The sequence below is a fragment of the Mytilus trossulus genome, chromosome 13 (assembly GCF_036588685.1).
Source record: "Mytilus trossulus isolate FHL-02 chromosome 13, PNRI_Mtr1.1.1.hap1, whole genome shotgun sequence".
NCBI classification, from domain to species: domain Eukaryota; kingdom Metazoa; phylum Mollusca; class Bivalvia; order Mytilida; family Mytilidae; genus Mytilus; species Mytilus trossulus.
Window position 1 is genome coordinate 27,610,013 of NC_086385.1, and position 27,482 is coordinate 27,637,494.

The 27,482-nt window shown below is 31.5% G+C and overlaps 1 protein-coding gene across 1 annotated transcript; it reads left to right on the top strand.

The window, feature by feature from the left end:
• The first annotated feature begins 897 nt into the window (after positions 1-897).
• LOC134695510 (uncharacterized) lies at positions 898-22,536 on the top strand. The gene is made up of 7 exons (XM_063556787.1): positions 898-1,007; positions 3,751-3,845; positions 15,328-15,590; positions 18,819-18,981; positions 20,415-20,564; positions 20,931-21,059; positions 21,853-22,536. The coding sequence occupies exons 2-7, from the start codon at positions 3,773-3,775 to the stop codon at positions 21,966-21,968; spliced, it is 894 nt and encodes a 297-aa protein (XP_063412857.1). The 5' UTR covers positions 898-1,007; positions 3,751-3,772; the 3' UTR covers positions 21,969-22,536.
• Positions 22,537-27,482: the final 4,946 nt, after the last annotated feature.

A 27,482-nucleotide genomic window follows, 5' to 3' on the forward strand; every position in this document is an offset into this window, starting at 1 on the left:
TTGGTATGAGTCGTGGCTTAATATGCTAAAGGTCTTGAGTTCGAATCCCAGCATATGTACACTAGATTTTTTCTATGTGAATTTTGATAGATAGTGGTTTCCGTATAATTAATCATAAGTTTTATAGCGGATTTTACATTCCCGCCAAAATGTTACAGAACAAAGGAAAGCATGCATAACAAAGAAACTCAAACTGGTGTGATATGGTAGGGGTGTTCCGGCTCAGATCACCCGTGTTAGAACAAAGGAGCTTGGATGTAAGACTAAAGATCTATCGTTCTCGTTTACATTAGACTTATTTAAAAAATCGATCTTTTTAACAAATGTAAACAGAGTCATAGTGTTCATTTCATGATGACAATAATAAAAAATAAACAGTATTTATTATCTTACATATTTTGATAATCGAGGTAAAACTTTATATATATGTAAGTAATCATTGTAAGATTGTCAGCAAAACCTGTAGTTTAGGCGATTTTAGAATACAAATTACACGACAGCAGTAATACAATGTGTTCTTGTAAAATCACGAGTCAAAAGAAATATCACATTACATGTTTGAAAATAGACAACTCGTAAAATATTTTAAAACAAAATTTGATAACAGACATGGAAAGACAAATAAAATGTTACACGATATGCTTTTTCTTTAAGGATAGTATAACAGTAAACAAATGAAAATGGACATGAAATAAGTTATATTTAAATATTGCACACACTTATTCTCTTGTTTATCATATTCTTTTGACATTTTCGTGTCCTCAGAAATATAGACGAACCATTGTAATCATATTGAACATTGGTCCTTTCAGTAACTGTTACCTTTTATTATATTTATTTCATAACTTCCAATAAACAACTATACGGGTACTATTAAATAGCAGTAGCTGATTCGTTATTCGGTATTTACATTTCAAAGTATTGGATTTCACAGGTAGAAATATTACGCATTATTATTCTAAGGTTACATACAGAAGTGAAGAATTATATTTTGAATACAGTAAAAGGTAAGGGATCTTCAGTAGTTTGTTATTTGTGTTTTATTGTCATAATTGTTAATTTTCCTAAGAGTTGTTAACAGTCATAAGTTTATACAGTTGCTACACAAAAAAACATACCATACAACAAATGTGATAATTAGTTATTTTTCATATTGTTTTACCTCAATTAAACTTTCCAAATATGAATCTAATTGTGAGTTTATAAGTGATCAGACCTCCTCCTCCGACCATCCACATTATATGATTGTCTATTTGTTCGTTTCTGAAAATACACGTGCCTTGCGTATTATAATCCTGGTAACTAAAATAAGGTTATTTACTTTATTTCCGTTGTATTTATGATGTCTGCATATTACATGTTTTAATGAACTATTATATTACTTACATGGTGTATATGTTTTTATTTCTCTGTGTTGAACGTGCACGAGTGGGAGGTTAGCCTATAAAAAGCAGGTTCCGTCCATATACTTTTTTTAAAGAGGTCCATATAGAACGCCATAGCTGTCTCATGTGTACTTATTTCTATATATGCACTTACTTTTTCTTCAAAATACATGTAATACAAAACCCAATGTACGGTCAATTTGCGATCTTTACCTGAATTGGGGGGTTTAATGATCATTTAAAAACATTTTTGACTATATATATATAAAAAGTATAAAAAAAAAGGATGTGCATATACAGAAAAAAGTATAAAGAAAAAGTATGTACATATATAGAAAAAGTATAAAGAAAAAGTATGTGCATATAGGATAAATATAAAGAAAAAGTATGTGCATATAGGATAAATATAAAGAAAAAGTATGTGCATAATTAGAAAAAGTTTGAAGAAAAAGTAAGTGCATATATAGAAAAAGTTTGAAGAAAAAGTAAGTGCATATATAGAAAAAAGCAGAAAGAAAAAGTAGAAAATAAATATCTCTTTCATATTCATTTGATAATATTTACTGTTTGCAATAGCATGAATTGTTCTATATAATTAGAATGTTCTTATCCCGGGCATAAAAACAATGCCGTATTTTGCGAAACCTTTTCAACTTTTGATTTTCAGTGCTGTACAACTTTGTACTTTTTTCACTTTCGATCTTTTATATCTGGGCGTCACTGGTGAGTCTTGTGTGTACCAGGCGCTTTTTTGGCGTATTGAATTTTAAACCTGATGCTTTTTGTTATCTATTAATCATGTTTTTCTGTGTCTAATATGTTCTCCTATTTATTTGTATTGTAGTCCTGTAATATTATGTTGTCATTTCAATGTTATATTTAACTTTGCCATTAAAGTGCGAGGTTTGGCATGCCTTAAAACCAGGTTCAACCCACCACTTTTATTCCCCTTTAAAAGTGTCCTGTACCAAGTCAGGAAGATGGTCATTGTTATAATATTGTTCGTTTCTCTTTGTGTTACATTTTAACGTTGAGTCGTTTGTGTTTTCTCTTACTTTTGAGATATTGAGATAAGACGTGGCACGGTACTTGTCTATCCCAAATTCATGTATTTGGTTTTCATGTTACATTTATTATTCTCGTGGTGTTTTGTCTGATGATTGGTCTGTTTCTGTGTGTGTTGCGTTTCTGTGTTGTGTCGTTGTTCTCCTCTTATATTTAATACGTTTCGATCGGTTTTGGTTTGTTACCCCGATTTTGTTTTTTGTCCATGGATTTATGAGTTTTGAACAGCGGTATACTACTGTTGCCTTTATATAGACAATTATAACTGCAGATGCCGTTATATTCTGTATGTTTAATCTTTCAATTAGTTTAATTGAGGGTTGGAGCTGGCATGTCAGTTAACTGCTAGCAGTCTGAAGTTATTTATGCATTATTGTCATTTAATTTATTTTCTTTTGTTACATCTTTTGACATCGGACTCGGACTTCTCTTGAACTGAATTTCAATATGTGTATTCTTATGCGTTTACTTTTTCTTCATTGGCTAAAGTTATAAGTGGAGGGTTGACATCTCATAATCATGTTTAACCCCGCCGCAAGTTTGCGCCTGTCCCATGTCAGTGGCCTCTGATCGTTGTTAGTAGTGTAATAATTTTAATTTCAGTTTTTTGTGTATAATTCGGAGTATAGTATGACTTCCAGTATCACGGTACTAGTGTACATATTTTTTAGGGGCCAGCTGAAGGACACCTACGGGTTCGGGAATTCTTGCTACATGGAATACCCATTGGTGGCCTTCGGCTGTTTTCTGCTCTATGGTCGAGTTGTTTTCGCTTTGACACATTCCCCACCTTTCTCAATTATATTGCTTCTATAATGTAACCAGATGATTTATGTACGTAAACTAAGCGTGTGGTTTGTTTCATTTCAGTTCTCTGATGACAAAAATTCAATTACTTAGTACATTTTATTTTGTAGATTATTGAAAATGAAAAACAAATCATGTATAAGCGCAATTAATCAAAACAGATTTAACTCTGGTCTCTCCGGTGATGCGATATATTTTCTTTACAACTAAAAGTTAAAATCAAAATTGATAAACAGAGAAAACGTTGTACATGTAGTCATCGCCTTTAACATATTAAAATTTAAATGCCTCTAGCGAACAAACGTCGTATCACACGGTCACTCAATACAGTCATTTATCAACCGAATATAATATTTTTAGATATAAAACTAAAATAAAGAGTAAAAGTTAAACGCAGTGCATAACACGGAAAGTAAAAGGGGTTGTGAAGTACAAGTTTGTTTTTCTGTTACTTTATTGTTAATTATTTATGTGCGGTGTCGTCTATTTATAGATAACTAAAGGTGGTATTGAAAATGCCAGCTGCTACATTGGCCATGATGTTTATGGTATCAATCCATATTTGCCACGGAAAGATCTCAATGACATGTATGTACATATCTATTCTACTTGTTAGTTATTTGTAAGGATAGTATATTCAGCGTTATATGATTTAAGGCAAAGTATACGTAATTGCACGCCTCTAGCGGAAATCGGGAGACAGAACGTGCGTCGTTATCGCGGGTAGGTTAATGCTGTATTTTCAAAAAAATGAAAAATGATACTTAAATTTCAACTTTTAATAAAAAGACTTTTTGTCTCATTGTTAGTGTAATGTGTTATATTTTTTAGTTTTGCTAGTATGTTGACAATATAAATTTTCATTTTCAAAAATAACATTCTCAAATTATCACGTGGTTATCACGTGACACTCAAAATCTATTTATATACATGAAAACAGTAAACTCAAAAGTGCTAGCGTGTAGACACTCTTGTTTTTCTAAGTATTGTTATCTGTGGATAGCTTATATACCAAAGTATTAGAAAAGTGCTACTCGCCTCCTTTGAATGAAAAGATTAATTAAATAAACGGAGATTTTCGACTAAATTGCGCCAAAAATACTATGACCTTCAGATATTACATCGTCTAACACTTTAAACGGAATAAACAACATGGACCGAGTAGCAGTTTTCGTAAAATATTATTTTTCAGCTTTCTGTACGTTTATTTGAATCGAAGTTTCATCATTTCTACACGCTAGCACTTTTGAGTCAAAGTTAACTTGTTTCATAAGTTTTCGGGTCCGTCATTGTTTACAAACGCACAAGTGACTTTCAAAGGGAAGTAATTCTGTCAAAAGAACTAAAATTTTCAGTCATCGGGTAATTGTTGCTGATCTTTATTTAAATGTACTTTTTGTTGCATCTTCTCTATAAACAATTTTTTTAATAAAAGAAATATATATTTTACTCGGAGAATAGATCAGAATGATTAAAACTACACATCGGCTTGGTATGAAGCCCCTTTTCTTTCTCTTTGGTATTTTTTGGCCAAAAAATTATGTACGGAATTTTTCTACGGACACTAGTTTTATCTACCAATAAAACATGACCTCCGTGTATTCGCACAACAGTGTGGGAAGTGTTATTAAACACCATTCGATCAATCAGATAGTTCTTTGAATTGTGTTTTCTATTTTGTCAGATGAGGTGCCTCTCATGTTTGGGTTTTGCCTCTTGTAACAGTGTAAACTGTCAGAGTGTACAATAAAATCTTGAATCTTGCTCATTCTTCATAAATCATACAGACCCATACTCTGTACATCATTCAGTCGTTGGTCACAGTGGCAATCACACCATATATAATGACAGCTTGGAATATATATTCAATGTCCTGCTTATTTTTTCTCTCAATAAATTTAATTACCACATACTGATAGAAAACATAGTTAAAGAAAAATAGATGTTGATTTCATAAAAAAAAAACTTATGATGGTCAGTATTAAAGTATGGGACTATTAAATAAATTTATACCAAATATGATAGTCCAAGAGCTAATGGAAATTTAATTATATTTCAAATCCTGCAACATTTTCATCACACATGTTCCCTTTACACCATGTACACATTCAATGAACATTCTGTGTCTCATCAAGCATACTTAAAACTCCAGAATATGTATTTATTCTATGTATGTATATATGTACCATTATCTCTGTAACTTAAATTTGTATTTAGTTTATGAGAATAAAATATTCTAAAACTGCAGAATATTTTCTTTTACAGCTAATTTCCTAAAGCTTGTAGAGTAAAAGTTTGGTTGGCCTGCTTTTTTTGTTTGTATAAACATTTACCCAAGCTTAAAGCACTTAAGATTGTCATCTTCAAACAATAAATATAGACAAACTTAAACCTGTAAATATTAAAGTTAAATGCAATTGGGTGTTATTTAAATTATCATTGTACAATATACAAAAAAGCAAACAAGGTAACCAAAGTCTTGCTCTACATACCAATAGGAGATCAGCTGTAATATGTGCCTTCTTTTTAAGGTATAAGACACAGAAATACAGGTATATATAGGGTGTAAATTTTTTTTAAAGAAAATATAATAATAATTTTGCAGGGTAAAGAAAAGATGCTATTTGAATAAAAATTAATAAATAAAAATTATCTTAACAACTTATTGAACCCCCCTCATCCCCCCCCCCCCCTGTTCAGACCCCAATTTGTGTATCTGTGGCCCAAATCTGTATAAATTAGAAAAAATCATGAACTTGGACAACTGTTTTAATTATCTATATTTTATTTATATCAATATAATAAATATCTTTTATAATTGCAATGCTAACCATTAATGAGGTGTTTATTTTTAAGGATAAACAGCATAAAACTAGCAGACATCAGTTTAAACCATGTTGAAAAGTTAAAGTTATAATATTTATCATCTTTTTAAGCTTCATGTAATTAGATAATTGAATTATTGATAATTGCTCTTCAATAAGCATTATTTGGCACTTTCTTAAACAGGTGGAGTGAATGTTTTTATAAGGGAATATATGGTCAGTGTCTGACAGAAAACACTACAGGGCAATCTCAAAGTTGTTTCACTTAACCCAAGTAATTTAAAATATATACATTCACTGATTGATTGATTTGAAATTGTGTATTAAATGCAGCCAACATGACTTATTTTACTTCATGTGCTACAAAATGTATGTTTTTCTATGTGTCACAAAACTTACCATCATAACCAAATAACATAAGATTTTTTGGTTTTAGTTATAAAACATGTTTCACAATCATGAAAATTAGGGTCTGGGTGATCCTATTGATGAATCTATTTGCTAATTTGTATGTGAAAACATTTCATCATTCATAATACTTTTGCTTTTGTTTCACATTATTATTAATAAACAATATTAATACTTTTGATTTTAATATTCCATGAAGCACAGCTAAATATACTTTATCCGCCGAATGAAATCACAATTTGTACACAGTGACACATTTATGAAGTAAAAGTTGTGTGAAACATCCTCTTCTCAGTGATGATAATTAGGACACAATATCACATACTATATGTATTCCACTTTCTTATAAATTTTTCCTTTAATGACCATGAATTAAACACATGTTCCAGAATCATTGCAGTTAGTTATTCATTCATTTCAACTTATTTCCTTTTGTTGAACCTGCTTTTTCATACAGCAAATTTTTTTCTCACTTATTTTTAATACAGTCAATTAATTTCTAATTTGTATTCCTTTTAGCACAGTCAAAACAGTCTTGATTCCATTAATTTTGTCACACATATGTATAAGTAAAGAGTCTTTTCAGGAAAATTCATTTTCTCTTTATATCTCATGTACAGAAATCTAATATGAAAATAACATCCTTGTTTGTGTTTCATTTGTTGATCTTCCTTAGAATGACAAGTGCAGTCCTTGTGTCTTATTCTTTTTATCAAATGTGCTATTGTATTGGAAGTAGCCATTGTTTCTCATTCATCTTAAAATCCTGCAAAAAAAATGATATTTATTATACACAATATATTTAATTTATAAGCCCCATTGCTATACATACTAGTATATGCATAATATCTATTACTTCAATCATTGTGCTTGATGTATTGCTCTAAAAGTGCCCTGTTAATATTAATATTTGAACATAAAAATCATCTTATTCTTATTCTGTTACAAAAAGAGAACTTCAATATAATCAAATTTTAGTAAGCTTAAAAGCCTAAGCCCTTAGTATCAGCAGTGGTTGGTAAAACCAATAGTAAACTTACATGTTTGTAATAAAATAATGAGGGCCCTCATGGGGTTTTTGATTATGTGATTACTTGGCCGTTTTTTTAATGATTATTTGATTATTAAGCCAAATATTTCATGATTATTTGATTACCTAGGACTGTATTTTTAGTTTATGATTATTTGATTACTAAAGATAAGCAAATATTTAATGATTATGTGATTATATTGGCAAAAAAATGGTGATTATGTGATTACTAGGACCCCCCCCCCCCCCCATGAGGGGCCTCAATAATTGCCATGTTTGTTTACTTTCTTCACACATAAATATAGATATAGACAGATTAATCTAAACTCATAAGCAATTAATCTTTAAATAGCTTTCATATCACTTCATGTGACTATAAAATTAGTGTCAGTAACAATAATATAATAATTGAATGCTTACATGATAATGCAGACTTCCTACATGTCAAGTCACTTGGAAGCAGTAAAACAAAACCAGTGAATACAAATTCTGCAAAAGACAAATATAAAATTGCATAACCAAAACTTTAAAAGCAATAAACACACCAACAGATTTTTTTAAAACATGTAGGAAATAGGCAATAAAGGAGATATTTAAAAAAAAAAGATTGATTGTTGGTTGCTTAACGTCCAGTGGCAAATATTTTTAAAAAAAAACCTGTAAGGTATTTAATCTGTATGATATTGAAATATTTACATCAATGTAGATTGACAAATTTTAAAGTCACTTATTTGGATTATAACATTTTAATAGTTATCAAGCAAATCCTACAAGTAATAAATAATCTTTAAAATGTCAATTGAATGAAAGTGGTGATCAATTTAAAATTTTCATATCTTTAACTAAAAATTAAATTAGATAATATCTATTAACTGAGATGAGCCAATTCTCTCATTTTGTAAAATCTCAGTAGCCTGTTAACTGAAATATGACTTAATAGTACCTTTTATTTGTTTGTACATGCATTTATAAATTATTTTGTCTTTGTGTGACTGGTATTTTCTCATAAACTTAGAAATGACAATGAATATATAATACTATTTGTGAAACAAATCCAAGTTTTATATTTATATACATTCATGCTTGAGTTAAATCACAGTTAAAAACAAATAATTCTGAATTGAAACATGCAATGTCATTTTCTGTTGAACATGTAAAAACACCAACACTACTCATTTGTGGACTTTGTGTGGGTGGTGTATAAAAGTATAAAAAAAAAGGACTAATCCTGTTAAGGAGAGGTAGACTGGGTATATATGATAATATAGGGGTGCACCCCTTACTACCAAAGTTAAGGAGCTATGTATACATAAATGAATAGTTTTAATTTATTGCATACACTGAACTAAGGGGGAATTAAAGGGGGCCCGGGGAGGTAATTATTATGTAACAGTTGGCATGGGAAAAAAAATCAAGTCTACTATAACTAATATTAAAACAACCTTTCTCCGAGCATTTTTTCCATTTAGCTAACTTTATTGCTTCATTGATTGATTCATAGGTCAACGGTTTTCGTCGTCGGTTATCGAAATAAATGACGAATTATGAATGTTTTAATTCACTTCAACAAATTCAATGAGAAGAAATGGGTACCGATGATAAAGAGTTACAATTTACAACGTATTTACCTCAAAATGTATGCAAAATCCTCCTTTCCATTTGTGATTTCCATGTGCCGACTTCTTTGACAAGGTGCTCAACAGCTGATGATAACGAGTGTGACGTGACAAGCTAAACATGGACGTTGACGAATCTTAGTTTTTGGCGATTTTCTTACTCAAAACTGTAAGTGTTCAAGGGAACAACGGTCACGTTTGAAGATATTGTTAATGTCGCAATGATGTTGTCGAAAAACCACAAGTTGATAAATCTTTGATCTCGGTGTAGCCTCAAAATCACCACTCCATAGCAAATTCTCCCAATGTCCGATTTAGCCAATCAAAATTCGTATAGTTTCGAAAATGACGTAATAGATGAGATTTCGATGCAATCACCAAAAATCGTCAAAAATGATTTGAAACCGCATTAACCTACCCGCGTATTTACGCAAGTTATCTTCCTTCTCCACGAATGGTTAAGTGGCAAATGTAAGAGAAATCGGGGGGAAAATCATCGTTTCATTGACATTCTATAATGGACCCAAACAAGTTTTCCTGTGCAATCTCAAAATTTAAAAGAAATTATCAGATAAAAATAGAACATGCAGTTTTTTTCTTGATCAAATTCCAATGTCTAAAGAATAGCTCAATGTGCATTTTTGAATTGTTCTTATGTGTATCATTCAGAAGCAGAGAATACAATTTTGAAGTATTTTTTTTTCTTCTGAAGTCTAAATATTGAAGATTACTAGTATATATAGAGTATAAGGTATAGGGAATAAGAGGTATGGTTAAGAAAATAATGTAACTATGTCGGGGCCTTTCAAAACGGACGAAACGTTAGGGATTTTTCGCATGGTTGATGACCTTATGGTTGCCTATTATAATCCACTTCATTCGATAAGGCAGCTGTGGTGTAAAAATTTCGGCGATAAATGTTTCGTAAACTTCTATTATAGGCTTTTTGGTCAAAGTAATTTCCAATTTCAATATAAAAACTGGTGATCACGGACATGGTTTTTTCGTAACAATACATTAAAATTAACCACATTTATGGTATTTCATTTTGTTAATATATAGGAAATTGCAGTTTTTCTAATTGAAGAAACATTAATCGATAGAATTGTCTAAAATTTGACCGGCTAATTTTGTTTTTTTAATACTTCTATAAATATGCATAAAAATATAGAGTCACGGGCACAATTTTCTTAAAAAAAAGAAGTGTTGTTATATATTGATTAATAATTGGTAAACTATTTGTAAAACAAATAGTATTTTCGCAACATGATCAGAAAGGGCGCTCAGAAAAATATTCAAACGAACTGTGGCAAATAGTTGTCCTATTTACAATGATACAACACCTCCTTATTTTTATATAACATAAACAAAACCAATTTGCATTGGATACAGACACAATACGGAAGATAAAATCGTACAGAATTGGGTTATGAACAATCTCCTTGCCAACTTCCCAAGCAAGGTTGTCGCCTTTCCAAATTTTCTAGAGGTCCTGATTTTATTGCCGAGTTTATGAGCTACGATACTTGCTTAGAAGGGATCTCCTTACATTATACTTGATACATTCAAAATAATTTACACTAGAAACATTTTTAGCATTATCTTGGATGAATATATTTTCATTCCATCGCTCTTGGTGAATTCGTATAGCAATATACCATTACATATGTACATTCGTATAGCCTTACGTAGTACGTATGTATTTATTACATGACACCAGTACATTAATATCATGACACCAGTACATTTATATCATGACAACAGCACATTTACAGCATATAACAGTAATTGTAGAAAGCTTTAGAATTACACTTAACAATACGCATATACATAATGCTAAGGCATAACACAGGCAGTGATCTATGGCACGGGAAGTGATATAAAAAAATACTCTTTTTTTTTTCTTTTTTTTCTGAAATTCATATACTGGTTCTTCTATTGACCTTATTATAGCCATTCTCGAGTTGATATGCATTTGCAGATTTCTTATTTTTACGAGTCTCACATTTGGAAATTCAAGAAATAATGGTACAAGAAATTCTTAGTTCATGAATTACCAGCAAACATTTATACCATGATAATGCCTTGTCGTGTAGTTAAAGAAAAGGGAAAGCTATCGAGAAAGGAAACTTTAAAGTTTAATTGTAGAATCACGTGCACGTGTGTTAACTTGACAAATAGAATGGGTTATTTACGCAATACCTCGGAATAGCACCGGAAATAGTGAGAATGAAGAAAAGCGATCCCAATAATATAACCGAATTTTTCAAATACATTGTATGTATAGAATCATTATGTACTAATATGGACAACTCTGTATTTGATTTAACATTATCAAATAATACAAATATTTCAAAAAATATATGAAACCCTGTCCAATCAGGAAACACGTATTTAAAGTCATTACAGTAACTTGCTTTCACTTGCTGTATATTTTTTAACCAATGTGCATAATTTTGGCATCATAAATATTCTTCATCATTTTTCAGTTTGTATCGTTGTCAACCATGTCAACCGAATATGCATTTATCTTTTTAGCATTTCCAATACTTAGGAACATGTGTTAACAACACTCACGATTTGCATGACAATAATGTACGGTACAATTGCTATCATCATGATTATAGCGTTGTAGAGTAGAATTTTGTGGTGACGTTACAGTTGACATCTATAATGTCGCCGAATATTTTATTATTCTCCGCTAAAAATCAATCTCCAAGTGAATATAGCTTGAAAACCAGCACGGTTGCTAAGGACTTTCTTTGTACCAATGGATTCGTCGTTTATTTTTTAATCGAATTTCGAATTTAATAAAATAATTTGTTGACCAACGAATTAGAAAATCATTATAAAGTAAAAATATCTGCAGTTTTTTTTAATTATTTTCCCTGTATATCATTTGTATTTCTGGAGTATCATGTTGTTAGTTTCAACAGCTTGTATCTGGAAAACGAAAACGGTTAACTTCTTTTATTATTTTATATTTTGATGTATTTCTACAAGCAGAATCCACCTGTAAAATTTTAAAAATATTCTGTTGAGTAGTTATATTATGTACACTTCACCTTAAGGGATCTTCAGTGCTCTGATAAATACTATCGTTAATAGAACGAAATTACCACTTTGAATTGATTTGTTTTCCCTTTTTCAAAAATGTGCCGTTGTCTTTTAAATACGTATATTATATTTCAACAGTATACAATTATTGGCTTTTGATGAGATTGATACAAAGATGTGTCAACCAAAGATATATGGCATTAACTGAGGCCAACGACCAAGAAGAATATCATATCTCTTGGGCTGATAATCATTTATCAAATGTACCGTGCTTATATTCTAATACGCCAGAAGCGCGTTTCATCTGCATAAGACTCATTAGTGACGCTCAGTTCAAAAAAGTTATAAAGCCAACAAGTTCAAAGATTAAGAGCATTGAGGACACAACATTCCGAAAAGTGTTGTCTAATACGGCTAAGGTAGTCTATACTTGGGATAAGAAAATCCTTAGTATTTCAAAAAAAATTATGTAAACATAAAACTTATAAATATTTTGATATGAGTGTCACTGGTGAGTTTTATGTAGACGTAACTCGCGTCTGGCGTATTAAATTATAATCCTGATACTTTGATAACTCATTATAAAGATTACCATTTAAAAAATAAATCATAGTATCAATTGAAATCAAAAGTAAACAATCGTGTTATCATGCTTATTATATGATTTTTATCCTTTAACAAGGTATTAGTATTTTCTGAGATACTCACAACATATAAAACTGATTCTTGAATTTTTACTAAATTTATCATCTGCTATTGTAAATTTTGAACATTCAATAAAAAGTGAAATCACAAAAATACTGAACTTAGAGGAAAATCTAGTCGGAGAGTCCATAATTACATGGCAAAATCAAATAACAAAACATATCAAAAACGAATGGACAAGAACTGTCATATTCCTGACTTTGAAAAGACAGTTTCAAATGTAGAGAATGGTGGATTAAACCTGGTTTTATGGCACTAACCCTCTCACTCTGATGACAGTTTAATCAAATTCCGTTATATTTACAATGATGCGTGAACTAAACACACAAAGTAAATACAATAATCAAAACATGGGTACAAAAGAGGGACGAAAGATACCAAAGGGACAGTCAAACTAAATCTAAAACAAACTGATTTTTTGGTTGAGTTAAGTCTGCTAATTGATATTTTATCGTATGTTTTTATATGTTGTGATGTTATGCTACTGTTTCAGAAAAAGGGAGAAGGTTTGGGCCCATTGAAACGTTTAATCCCGCTGCAAATGTTTGCACCTGTCCTAAGTCAGGAATCTGATGTACAGTAGTTGTCGTTTGTCTATGTAATATATACGTGTTTCTCGTTTCTCGTTTTGTTTATATAGATTAGACCGTTGGTTTTCCCGTTTGAATGGTTTTACACTAGTAATTTTGGGGCCCTTTATAGCTTGTTGTTCGGTGTGAGCCAAGGCTCCGTGTTGAAGGCCGTACTTTAACCTATAATGGTTTAATTTTTAAATTGTTATTTGGATGGAGAGTTGTCTCATTGGCACTCACACCACATCTTCCTATATCTATTGACAACGCCATGGTTAAAAATGAAAAAGACAAACAGAAAAACAACAGCGCATATGACACAACATAGAAAACTACACGAACCCCACCAAAAAACTAGAACAGTCATCATCGTGTAACAATTTTACAAGGAACAATTTAACAGAACACAAACGCATTTATCTACAAACACATTCATTAATTCGCGTGTTTGACGTCAGAAAATTGTATACATCACATATATTGTCATTCAATGTACATACAAACGATTTTAAAATTTCAAGTAAGCAATGAGAGCATACAGCGTTAAAAAGTCAAAAGTATGTAAGAACTAATTTCAGAAATAGACCGAGATTTAAAATAGTACACAATTTGTATAGAATTTATAAGAATCCACAAATAATTCATTTCACTACGCGATTGAATAATGTTGACGTTTGTGGTTCAACGTATTTTGTTATTCATAATAGAAATATATCATAATGACATAAAATAGAACAACATCCTACTGACGGAATCTTTAAAGTGCGTTATAAGAACCAAAGAAATACAAAAAGTCGCATATACAAAACACATCAGCAAACAACATTGACGAGATACAGAACCACGCCAATTGATATCATATAGAACAATCCAATAGTAAAAGTAATATTAATAATAGAAAAGACAAATGAAAGAATAATAAAACATGTTATTAAGATGATAAATAACATAATAACGCAGAATCTACATCAAGACCATCATGTATTATTTGTAAAGTTGATACGTAATATTTATCACCAAGGTTTTGGTACCTTCCGATGAACTGTTTAGAAAAAGGAGGAGACGTTCTTTGACATAACCCAGGGTCATCAACTTTCTACTCAGACACTGATGACGTTTTACAAGGTCTAAGTAGGAGCTGCAAGCTCTTAACATCGAATAAGTTGGGAAATATTTATCCTATATGCAGGTGAAGTTGGTAGATTGCTATTAAGGTGATTTACTAAAAGAAACACTCTTAATATATAAAGAGGAGAAAATTACACCGATTTTAAGAAAAGAAAAACGAACAAAAAAAAAATTTACATGACGTAAAAACACAACGTTATTGACGTAACTTTGGAAAATCTTTATTTAGGTAAAATTATGTTGTTTCAAAACTTATACTAACATCCTGTGATTTAAGCCGCGGTGAATATACTCATTTTTCAAAGATAATTTATTTAATAAATGGCTTTTATTTATTTTGAATTTATTGAACCATAAAGCTAATTTTTGACTTTTCACATTGAATAATCCGCGAAGCGGATTATGTAAAATGTGAAAAGTCAAAAATTAGTTTTATGGTTCAATAAAATTAAAATAAAATATTGCCATTCATTATTAATAAATTTCTATCAAAAATAAGGCTCAAATAATAACTTTTTATATTATTTATATTAACAATAATAAAAAGTACACACAAGTTGGCGTATGAATATACAGTGTCGCCATAAAAATTGACAACATTGAAAATAAAACTAATTATTTTATCCAATCAGAAGACAGTAAATACACCAAATGTATTTATTATGCTATAAACCAATTAGAACACAGTATATTTATAGTCACAAAATAAACCTTTTAATATTTTATCAGATGTTTTTCCAACTGATTCATGTGTCTCTGATCCGTATCTTGTTGACGAAGACACAATGGTTATTATGAAGTTTGAGGGCGATATAGGCAGCCAGGAATGTAGACAAATGTCGTTCACAACTCCAAAATCTGCATTTTATTTATATACAATGTGTGTGAAAGAACTTTACTACTTTAGCCCAAAATGTCAGAGTAAGGTTTGCTATCACTGGTATTGGTTTGACTATGACTACGACGACAGATATGATTATAATAGCAAAGAGGTAATATACCATGTATATATATTGTATATTATACCGATACGGGAAATGAAGAAGAAAACAAAAAACAATAAAAGAAACAGCAGAGCTATAAAACTAGAGGTTCTCAAGAGCCTGTGTCGCTCACCTTGGTCTATGTACATATTAACAATGAACACAGATAAATTCATGACAACATTGATGGTGATGGTAATGTGTTTGTAGATCTTTCTTTACTGAACATTCTTGTTGCTACAATTATCTCTAACTATAATGAACTTGGCCAAGTAATTACAGTGGAAAATATTTCCTAAAAATTTACAAAAAATTACAAAAATTTATGTAAACTGTTAACAATTGAATATAGAGGGCAATAAGTCCTATAAAGGGATCAATTGACAATTTTGAACTTGATGACTTATTTGTAGATCTTATTTTGCTGAACATTATTGCTGTTTACAGTTTATCTCTATCTATAACAATATTCAAGATAATAACCAAAATCTGCAAATTTTCCTTCAAATTACTAATTTGGGGGCAGCAACCCAACAACAGGTTGTCCAATTTGACTGAAAATTTCAGGGCAGATAGATCTGGACCTGATAAACAATGTAACTCTTTGTCAGATTTGCTCTAAATGCTTTGGTTTCAGAGATATTAGCCAAAATCTACATTTCACCCCTATGTTCTATGTTTACCCATTGTGGCCATATTGGTTAGTTGGCCGGGTCACGCCACACATTTTTTTAAACAAGATACCCCAATAATGATTGTGGCCAAGTTAAATTTGGCCTAGTAGTTTCAGAGGAGAAGATTTTTGTAAAAGATTACAAAAAATAACGAAAAATTGGTCAAAATTGACTGTAAGGGGAATAACTCCTTAAGGGGTCAACTGATAATTGTGGTCATGTTGACTTATTTGTATATCTTACTTTGCTGAACATTATTGCTGTTTACAGTTTATCTCTTTCTATAATAATCAAATGATAATATTCAAGATAATAACCAAAATCTGCAAAATTTCCTTCAAATTACTTATTTCGGGGCAGCAACTCAACAACCGGTTGTCCGATTCTTTTGAAAGTTTCAGGGCAGATAGATTTTTACTTGATGAACAATTTTACATCATGTCAAATTTGCTCTAAATGCTTTGTTTTCAGAGATATAAGCCAAAATCTACATTTCACCCCTATGTTCTAATTTTTGCCATGGCGCCATCTTGGTTGGTTGGCCGGATCACCCCACACATTTTTTAAACTAAATACCCCAATGATAATTGTGGCCAAGTTTGGATAAATTTGGCCCATTAGTTACAGAGGAGAAGGTTTTTGAAAAAAGATTTTTAAGATTTAGGAAAAATGGTTAAAAATTCACTATTAAGGGCAATAACACCTAGAGGGTCAACTGACCATTTTGATGATGTCGACTTATTTGTAGATCTTACTTTGCTGAACATCATTGCTGTTTACAGTTTATCTCTTTCTATAATAATATTCAAAATATTAACCAAAATCTTCAAAATTTCCTTAATGTTACTTATTTCGGGGCAGCAACCCAACAACCGGTTGTCCGATTCTTTTCAAAGTTACATTGCAGATAGATTTTTACTTGATGAACAATTTTACCCCTGTCAGATTTGCTCTAAATGCTTTGGTTTCAGGGTTATAAGCCAAAAACTACATTTTACCCATATGTTCTATTTTTAGCCACGGCGGCCATAATTTTTGGATGGCCGGGTCAACTAGATACCCAATGATGATTGTAGCTAAGTTTGGTTGAATGTGTCCCAGTAGTTTCACATGAGCATTTTTTTGGTAAAAGCTAACGACGACGGACGACGACGGACAACGACGACGACGGACAACGACGACGACGGACAACGACGACGACGGACAACGACGACGACGGACAACGACGACGACGGACAACGACGACGACGGACGACGTCGCCGGACGCAAAGTGATGAGGAAAGCTCAATTGGCCCTTTGGGTCTGGCTGCTAACAAACTTAACTTATATGTTTTCCCGCAATTTGAGACTTACCAATCTCATTTTTTTAAGAAGTCTTGCTTTTATAATCACATTAACATATTGCAATGATAACCCAATGTGCACCAGTTTTGTAAAACAGGTGACATACATCTATTTGATCTTTGAGACGGAAAACATGATATGTTCGTTTATTGATATCATAGAAGTTTTTACATACATGTATAAAGTGCCAATGTATGTCATAAGAGACGCAAAATATACGAAAAGGAATATCAAACGCATAAATCGAAAATAAACTGACAACATCATGGCTTAAAAAAGAAAAAAACTCAAAAAGTAGAACAGCAATAATAAGTTCCACCACTTAAAAATAAGATAAAGAGCTGATACATTTTGAATCTTTAAAACAGTGCATTAGAACGGCATACATGTCATTGTCATGTACACTTGCATTCGTGCTCTATGTCTTAAAATCACCAGGTATCCCATTTTCCCAAATCATATTTAGTTTTACCTACAAAAACGTCCATAATTATACCAACTACTGTAAAATATAAGTGATTCTAGTGTTTATGATGTTATTGGTCTTTAATTTCATAATTTATTTTTTTCTTAACTCCTTTCAAATCCTTTATAAAAAAATAATTGAATAACTTATTTTGTTAATCCTTCTGTTTCGGCAAATGATAATTAGAAACTTGAAATCTATCTTTTGAGTCTTTCTCTCCTCTTTTTAAATATCAATTCAAAGACTCATATCCATCGCCAGCAAACTAACAATGCCTCCTGCCGCTGGACATTTTTATCTTTATTTTTCTCATGTTGTTTTTAATATTAGCTGGATTTTATGTTTAACAGTTTAACGGGACCTTTATTTTCACTGAACTAGTACACGTTTTGAAATAGGGGCTAATTGAACCCAAACTTTTGGTGCGAGATCTTCCCGCTATGTTAATTTTGTTTCTAGATACATGCAATATATATTTATAACACTTAAAAAATCGACTTTGAAGACCAAAAGTACGCCTCTGTTAACACGTCTGAACATGCTTATTTTTCTTGGAAAATATTTAAAAAAAACACGTAGAAATAACCATTACACTTTCATAACAACCTACAAAAAGGAGGTTAGTATGCGATAAACTGAAAACGCGATTTGCGACCCTATATTATAATAGAAATTGAACCATTTGTTAACTACTGCAATTAGGTGTTTGTACTCAATGATTACACTGTCTTTTACATTTTTTTCCTTTTAAGATATATGGAGTTGGCTGCTTATATGATGCAAACAGAATGTTCTCACGGTGTTTATATGATGGTAGTCATATTTCATTTGAGCTGAGAAAATCAGAGAAAGTGGTTCCAAACAATGTAAATGACACTTTCAAGTTTCAAATTGAAACAATATGGGATTTCAATTGTAAGTGGTTGTATTGCTGGAAATCTGTTTATCTAACTTATATTACAACTAATCATCACTGATACAGCAAACCATACACATACATGACATCACCATACATTTCAAAATCGCAGGAGTGATTTATGTTTTAAATGTCTGTTCACACTATAACTGTAGAACAGTTATCAGAGGTACCAGGATTATAATTTAGTACGCCAGTGACGTTTATATCAAAATAATTACAAAGTTGAAGAACATTGAGTATTCAAAATTACAATGGTTCTGCAAAATACGGCTAAGGTGATGTATGCTTTAATGAGAAAATCCTGAGTTGTATCGAAATATTCAAAGTTTTGTTAACAGGAAATTTTTCATATTCATGTCAACACCGAAGTGTTGACTACTGGACTGGTGATACCCTCTGAGACAAAACGTCCACTTGCAGTGGCATCGAGCATCAACCAAGAGGTGTAAATAGTTATCAAAGTTACTAGGATTTTAATTGTGTGCACCAGACGCGCGTTTCATCTACATGAGACTCATCATTGACGCTCATATCAATATATTTATAAAGACAAATTAGTACAAAGTTGAAGAGCATTGAGTATTCGAAATTCCCCAAAAATGTGCCAATAACGGCTAAGGTAATCTCTGACTTGGATAAGAAAATCCTTACTTGTTTCGAAAAAAAGAAAGTTTTGTTCACAGGGAATTTACAAAAATGACCACATTATTGATATCCATGTCAACACCGAAGTGCTGTCTTCTGGGCTGGCGATACTCTCGGGTACTACTGCTACTACTACTAATACAACTGCTACAAATACTACCACTACTTACACGATAATACAAGACATTATTAAAAGTTAGATACTATATCAATAAACTCATCAATGATACAAGGACCAAACTTTGCATATACGCCCGACGCGCGTTTTGCTTACAAAAGACTCATCAGTGACGCTCGAATCTAAATAAAGTTAAAAAGGCCAAACAAAGTAAGAAGTTGAGGAGTATTGATGACCAAAATTCCTAAAAGTTTTGCCAAATATAGCTAAGGCTGAGATAGAAAAGCCTTAGTAATTCAAAAAAGTTCAAAATTTTGTTAACCATGTTAACAGTTAAATTATTAATTTAGCCATACCAATGATAATTCATGTCAGCAAACACAGTGCTGACTACTGGGCGCGTGACACCTAGGGTGAATAAATCTCCAGCAGCAGTGGCATCGAAGTTTAGGTACACACATGTTTATAAAATGATATAATTTCAATTCAACTGGACAATGCGACACATTTCAATCTTTAGGTATGATTTGCCTTTTAATAAGGCAACACAACACAACACAAACATATTTTAATGCATTCGCACACATAAAAGTGCTGATGGGTTGAGTTGCTTCACTGTTATTGATTGTTCAGATAAATCTTATATATCATTTACACCTCATTAAGATGAAATGATTGGAGGAATAGCCGGTGTCATTCTTGGGGTGAGTGTCCTCACAGCGGTTGGAATCTGTGTGTGTATCAATTGCCGCCGCAGGAAACGAGTAACAGAAGGATACTGCTGCACATGTCCCACATACGTACTCAGTTGCTCAAGTAAGTTTTGTGATCTCATTTGGTTTCTGACAATGCAAGTGAAAAATTAAAAAAAAAACAATATTCATTCAATCAGTGCGATAGTTTTATAAAAATTAAACTCATTTCCGTTTTCTGTTTTTTATTTCATGTTTTGTGTATATGTAAAAGTTGCTAGGACCAGCACAGTAAACGAATTGTCAGAATTAAATAACATAACACTAGGTTTACAGACACATATGATTAAGTATGCTTTACTAACAGAGATGTAAATCATTCGTTTGATGTGTTTGGATTTTGATTTTGCAAGTTGTTTAGGAACTTCACATTATGAATATTCCTCGAATTTCAGTATGTTGGTGATTTGATATTTTTATCATATTTCAGAGTCCATAAAAGAAGGAATATCACAAGGTTTCTCAGCAGAATTAGCTGGAGCTGGTATATTGTTGTGTTCCTGTGTAATTTGTAGACGACAAAATTGTAAACAACAGGAACAAGAGCAGTGCGAAAAAGGTACAAATGCCATGAATGTTGTAATATTCCGTTACGATATATGAGTAAAAGTGTTCACGGGAAATTAACACCAACAAAGAACAATTCGAATTATACAAAGCGATTAGAGAATAACATGAATAATGATATGACGGGATATGTTATTTTGACTCTGATATCAAACACAATTCTTTCAAACTTCAGTTTGCTGAAAGATATAAGTACAAACTAACAAGAATGTTGGATATTTTGTACGTGTATGTACAAGGACTTAAATTTCAAAATTATTTGGCATCAAGTATCTTTGAAAAGCAAATAATGGCGGTAATACGCATAAAGTCTTAAGAATTGTTATTATACGTTATAAGAAATGGGTTTCATGAAAATGTGTTTGTGTTTTTACCATTTCCATAAACCTATACAAGGTTACATCAGATAACAGAGACCTACAAAATGTGTTTAGTCGATTTATGTTTCTAAAGATATAAGAAAAAAAAATACCATAGGAAGCTTTAATTGTTTAAAATTGACTGTTGTTATATACATATTGTTGAGATACAACAATAGTAATTTAAATATAACATATAATTAGAACACAATCGAATGCAGATTACACAATACATGACACTATATTGTTATAATGTAAACGATACGTTTTTTTCTGCAATATTGTGCGTACAACTGCAATGTGGTAAACGCAATTTTCCCTTAAATAGCGACTTAGTCAACAGCAAAAGTTTGTATATACATTTATATTTTTTGCCCTACTTTTCTGTGTTGTTTTGCAAAATTATCATCTTGTTTATCTTAATAGTTACTATGGACATTGATTGCCTTTCAACTGATTCAGAGACCAAATGGAAACCCGTCAAGGCAGAAACTGTTACGGGCTTTAAAGATCAAGACACAGCGCCATTATGTGAAATTTAAAACGGCAGATATTTGAGGATATATATAAAAACACATGCTAATTTAGAAATCAATAATTATAGCTCTGTATTTTGTATATATGTTAAAACAGTACAAAAAAAGTACATTGCACCTTTATAAATGCTTGTTTACATTTCAGAAATTTTAAATTTAAATTGGTTTAAGATTACTGCTTTGGTAAACATGGGAAAGTGTTTTTTATTGTTGATAAGACTGTGATTGAATAATCATACGTATACTTTGTATTTTTAAAAGAAAAATAGTGCTATTTACCAGGGACTAACTTTATTTTGAATATACAATTTAAACGACATGCCATCTCTTTTTGCCTTATTTACCGTCAAAGAGTAGAATTGGAATCTGGCTAATTGTTACAAGTATATCACATGATAGTCAATCAATTCGAAATTTTTCAATGGGTTAAATTACACTTGATTTTTAAGTTTAACTTTAGCAACGATGATGTAGATGCAACGCGCCTTGCGTACACAATGTTAGTTCTAGTACATAAAGATGAGTTTATTGGATAGTCTTTTTATCATGTTCATTTAGCAATATCCTACACTCTTGATAGGATAACACAACACACGGATATTGTTTCAATTAGAAGAGAAGAGGAGCACAACTGGACTCCAATATGATTGCCAATTGTTTTGTTTTTTTTATTTGAAAAAAAGGCCGTCACTTAAACGTTGAACATTATGATGTCAATAAAAATAATCATGCATTTGAAGGGTGTCCGTGAACCATGTTTTGTTTTATATTTATATATTTTCATCTACCTTGTTTTCATAAAGATCATATATATATATGTTAATGATATTACTAACGAGAATGGAAACATTTCGCAAGATATAATATCTAAAAACATATCCAATTTAATGATTATAATTTCATAAATTAAATATGTATACCAAATGAATAGTTCAAGGCACTTGCATCAGATAAATCAATAACCTCGCAAGTAAAAAATAAACTTAATCATTGCATTAAGACAAAATAAAAATAAAAGATAAAAAGTTTACAAGCAATGGAAACAAAACAGATATACACATACAATAATAGTGGAAATGAAGACATGCCTTCAGGTTTCTTAAAATGGAAAAATGACTTTGTACTTAATTTAGATTCTCTAATCCCAATTTAATCAATGCTAAAATTTGTATTTACTTATTTAATAGAATAACAGATTAAAATTATTCAAATGAAATTTGTTGCATCATATCCTTTCTTGTAATCAACTATTTTTTTTCAATGGAAGATAAAAGAAGACAGTAAATGCGACTTAAGTAATGAAAAAAAAGACTAGAATCATATTTTTTCCTTGCATGTCAATACTTAAAAGCTGTTTGGGAAAAGATCAAAATTCTATTAAAGAAAATTAAAATTGGTCATCATATCCTTAACAACAGAAATCTCATAGTAGGATATAAAATCTGTGACACCAGTCAATATGATAGAGATCTGTATAAATGTTTTGTTAACACTCATTACATTTTCCATCCACAAGTGTACTCACATTTCAAATAAAAAATATAAATGTCGATGTATTTCAGAAAAAAATGTGTATTTACAATGAATAGTGTTTGGGTTCTCCAGTTTATAATTGTTGATCAATCAAGTCAGTCTTTTTAGCCATAATTTTGAGAAAAGGGTGAGGGGTACAAAAAAGGATTTGAAAAGAATCATGTACATTCAATATCATTATTGTCTTTTCAAATTTCTCAGATATGTATTTTTCAATCATTTAAAACAAAAAAGATGAAATAATATGCATTTTGTTCTTAAAACTGAGAAAAAATCACAAATTTACAACAACTGACAGCTTGATACGACCAATTTCTATGAAATTGGGAGTTTCAGTTTACTATTTGAGTTACTAAAAGCCATTTACTATTTCTTCATTAGATTGTAGGTCATATAATATACAACTCATCAGTCAGAGATGTCATCACGTATTATATTGTTTTCTACTTTCAATAACATATGACAGTTTTTACTACCAATATAAGTAATGACAATAATTTACGATTTTGGTAATAAGATCTGAAAAGTAAATTAAAAAAAAAACAAACAAAAACAACAGTTTGCGTAAAAAATAACTACTTAATTATTTGGATTCTGGCTTTAGCATGTTTAGTCTAGATGCACTTTTTATTATTTCATTAAGGCACCAAAGGTTTTAATTTATACACTATATACATGTGTGTAGCTATCAATCTTACAACAAACGAATGAATATGTAAATTTAAAAAAATAAATTTCTCACGTCATATTGTTCAATAATATTATAATAATTATAAAATAATATATTAAACTGTTCATTAAGTATCATGGCTAGATATTTTCAATAAAATAGGAACTTAAATAAAGGCAAGAGTAGTATACCGCTGTGCGAAACTCATAAATCGATAGAAAAAAGAAAAAAAAATCCGGGTTACAAACTTAAACTGAGGGAAACTCATTAAATTTAACAGGAGAACAACGACACAACATTAAAATGTAACACACAAGAAAGGAACTAATCATTAAACAAAATCTGATGAGAATAACAAATATAACTTCAACGCTCAATACATGAATTTGGGATAGAAAAGTACCGTGACATGTCTTATATAGTAATGTGAATTCACACTCAAATATGAGAGGAAACAAACGACACAAAAGAAACACAACGTTAAAATGTTACACACACAGAAACCATAATATAACAATGGCCATATTCCTGACTTGGTACAGGACATTATTTAAAGAACAGAATTGTGGGTTGAACCTGGTTTTGTGGCATGCCAAATCTCCCGCTTTAAGGGCAATGTTAAATATAACATTAAAATGACAACATAACATGTCAGGACTACGATACAAATAAATAGGAGAACATATTGGACAAAGAGACACATGAATTATACATGTAGCTAAAAAAGGCACCATGTTTAGTGTAAACAATATTTTATTCAGAAACAGATAAATAAATGCGAACATAAATACAATACAATGGATTGGAAAACAAGTGACAAGTCACTTATACAAATTCCTCTCCTTTTAAATGGCAAAATCAATTACAATAGACAGAAAATGTACAATTATATAATATAATATCATGGAAAAAGAAATCAAATGTAATGGAAATTAAAATATAATGCAGATAGTATTTTTAATATTGGGTGACATGTTGTTGGGCCAACAAGAATAATTATGTGAATCTCTTAGTTTTCAATATATAGTCTTGGACAATAAGAAAGTTCTTTTTATTGTCTATATCGGTAATGTTCGGATCCCCATATAGTAACGTATCTATGTTAAGTGTACCAACTAGGTTAACAAAAAGGGCTTCACGAGTTCGATGATAATTGGGACAGTTTAGAAGGAAGTGTTCTGAGGTTTCTATCTGTTTACATTTACAAAATGGGTCTGATTCCAAATTTTTCTGATACAAGTGATCCCTAAGACTACTGCTCTCGGTACGGATTCGGGCATGATATATTTGGCCTAGTCTACTGCCTGCATAATAATAATTTGGTATCGAATGATTTATCTTTCGAAATGCTTTAAGTGGCGCGATAGAACCAGCATTTTTTATATCTGGGGGGAGGCTATTCCATAGTCGAACTGTTGATGGAAGGAAACTTTTCATATGATAAGTAGTTCGACAGGGTACTGATGGAAAATTATTTGCAGAACGGGTTCTATACTGATGAATGTTTCTAAACTGATCGGGAAGGATATCATTTAGATAACATGGGGTCTTTCCATTCACCATATTATGAAAAAGTAAAAGTTTATGCTTATCTCTTCGCTGTTGAAGAGTCTCCCATCCGCATTCAGCCAAAAGTAAGCGTAGACTGGTGAGTTTTGTTGCACCAGTAACGATGCGTGCAGCATCGTAATTTACATGTTCAAGCTTTGCTTTTAAGTATTCGGGACAGTTATCCCAGACAACATCAACATATTCAAGTAATGGGCGAACACAGCTAAAATACATATTTTCAAGAGATCTTCTGTCTAGCCTAAATTTTAGGCGACGCAGTAAGTTTAGTCGAGGTAACGTCTTTGAAATAATTTTTTCAATGTGATGATTCCATGTCCCATCACTCGAGAAAGTTAATCCCAAGTGCTTATGAGTTTGAACTCTTTTTATAATGACGCCATTCATATTCAAAGGGGGGTGATAATCTGGTTCGCTTTTGCGTGAGAATACGATGGATTCTGTCTTAGACGGGTTAAAATTTACTAACCATTTATCCGCCCAGCTATTTATTTTACACAAGTTGTTGTTTAAAGAAATCGACGAAACCAGTGGATTATCTACAACAGCATAAATACATGTATCATCCGCAAATAGTTTAATCTTACAGCTTACTTCGTTAATAATGTCATTAATATAAATAAGGAACAGCAAGGGCCCGAGAATTGACCCCTGGGGTACTCCAGCATTTACATCAGCCCAGGAAGATTCTACTCCGTTTATGACCACCCTTTGTTTTCTGTTCGACAAGTAATCTTTAAGCCACAGGAGAAGGTCACCAACAATCCCCATCATTTGCAACTTATAGAGCAATCCCTTATGCCACACACGGTCGAAGGCTTTACTTATATCGAAAAATATGAACCTGATATCTTTGCCTTCGTCTAAGGCTTTGCTAAGAACGTTACAAATGTATAAAAGCTGATTTCTGGTCGAATCGTTAGGCATGAAACCAGACTGGTGTTCGGAAATCAAAACTCGTATAAAGTTAAATACGTGCTTATATACACAACGCTCGAAAACTTTACTCATCACCGATAGAAGAGATATTGGTCGATAATTACTAAGTATGCTTTTATCGTCATTCTTGAAACAAGGAATTACATAAGCTAGCTTCCATGCGGACGGGAACAACTTCGTTCTAAGACTTAAGTTGAAAATAGCGCGTAGTGGTTTTGCTATAATATCGGCAACCGGCTTGAGAATACGACCGCTTATAGCATCAGGCCCCGAAGCCTTGTTGACATTTAAAGTTTGAAGAATGTCTTTAACTTCGTACGTTTCGAAAACGATACTACTTAATCGTCTATCTGGAGGGGTGTCGTCCCTAGGCAGTAGTTTGTTGCTATCGTCAATATTAGACTGCGACGCAAAATAGTCATTAAATGCCTCGGTCTTTTGTTTATCGTCCTCAATAATAGAGCTGTTTAAATGGATAGGCGGGATATTCATGTCTCGAGATTTTAGGTTGGTTATGCGGTAGGCTAAATTCCACCAAATTTTGGTTGAAGACATGGTCGTTCTAAGCTTTCCGATCAGTTTGTCATAGAATTTTGTCTTCTCATTCCGTATTACGTTCACAGTTTTGTTACGACTCCTCCGAAATTGTAGCCAGTTTTCGGGACTATTTGCCTTTTTCGCCTTCTTATAAATACGGTTCCTTTTTCTAATAGTCCTGCGTATGTAATTATTCATCCACGGAGGTTCGGTTTTCCTAACAGTGATATTTTTATTTGGAATAGCTTTCGAAGCAAAATCTATTAATAATT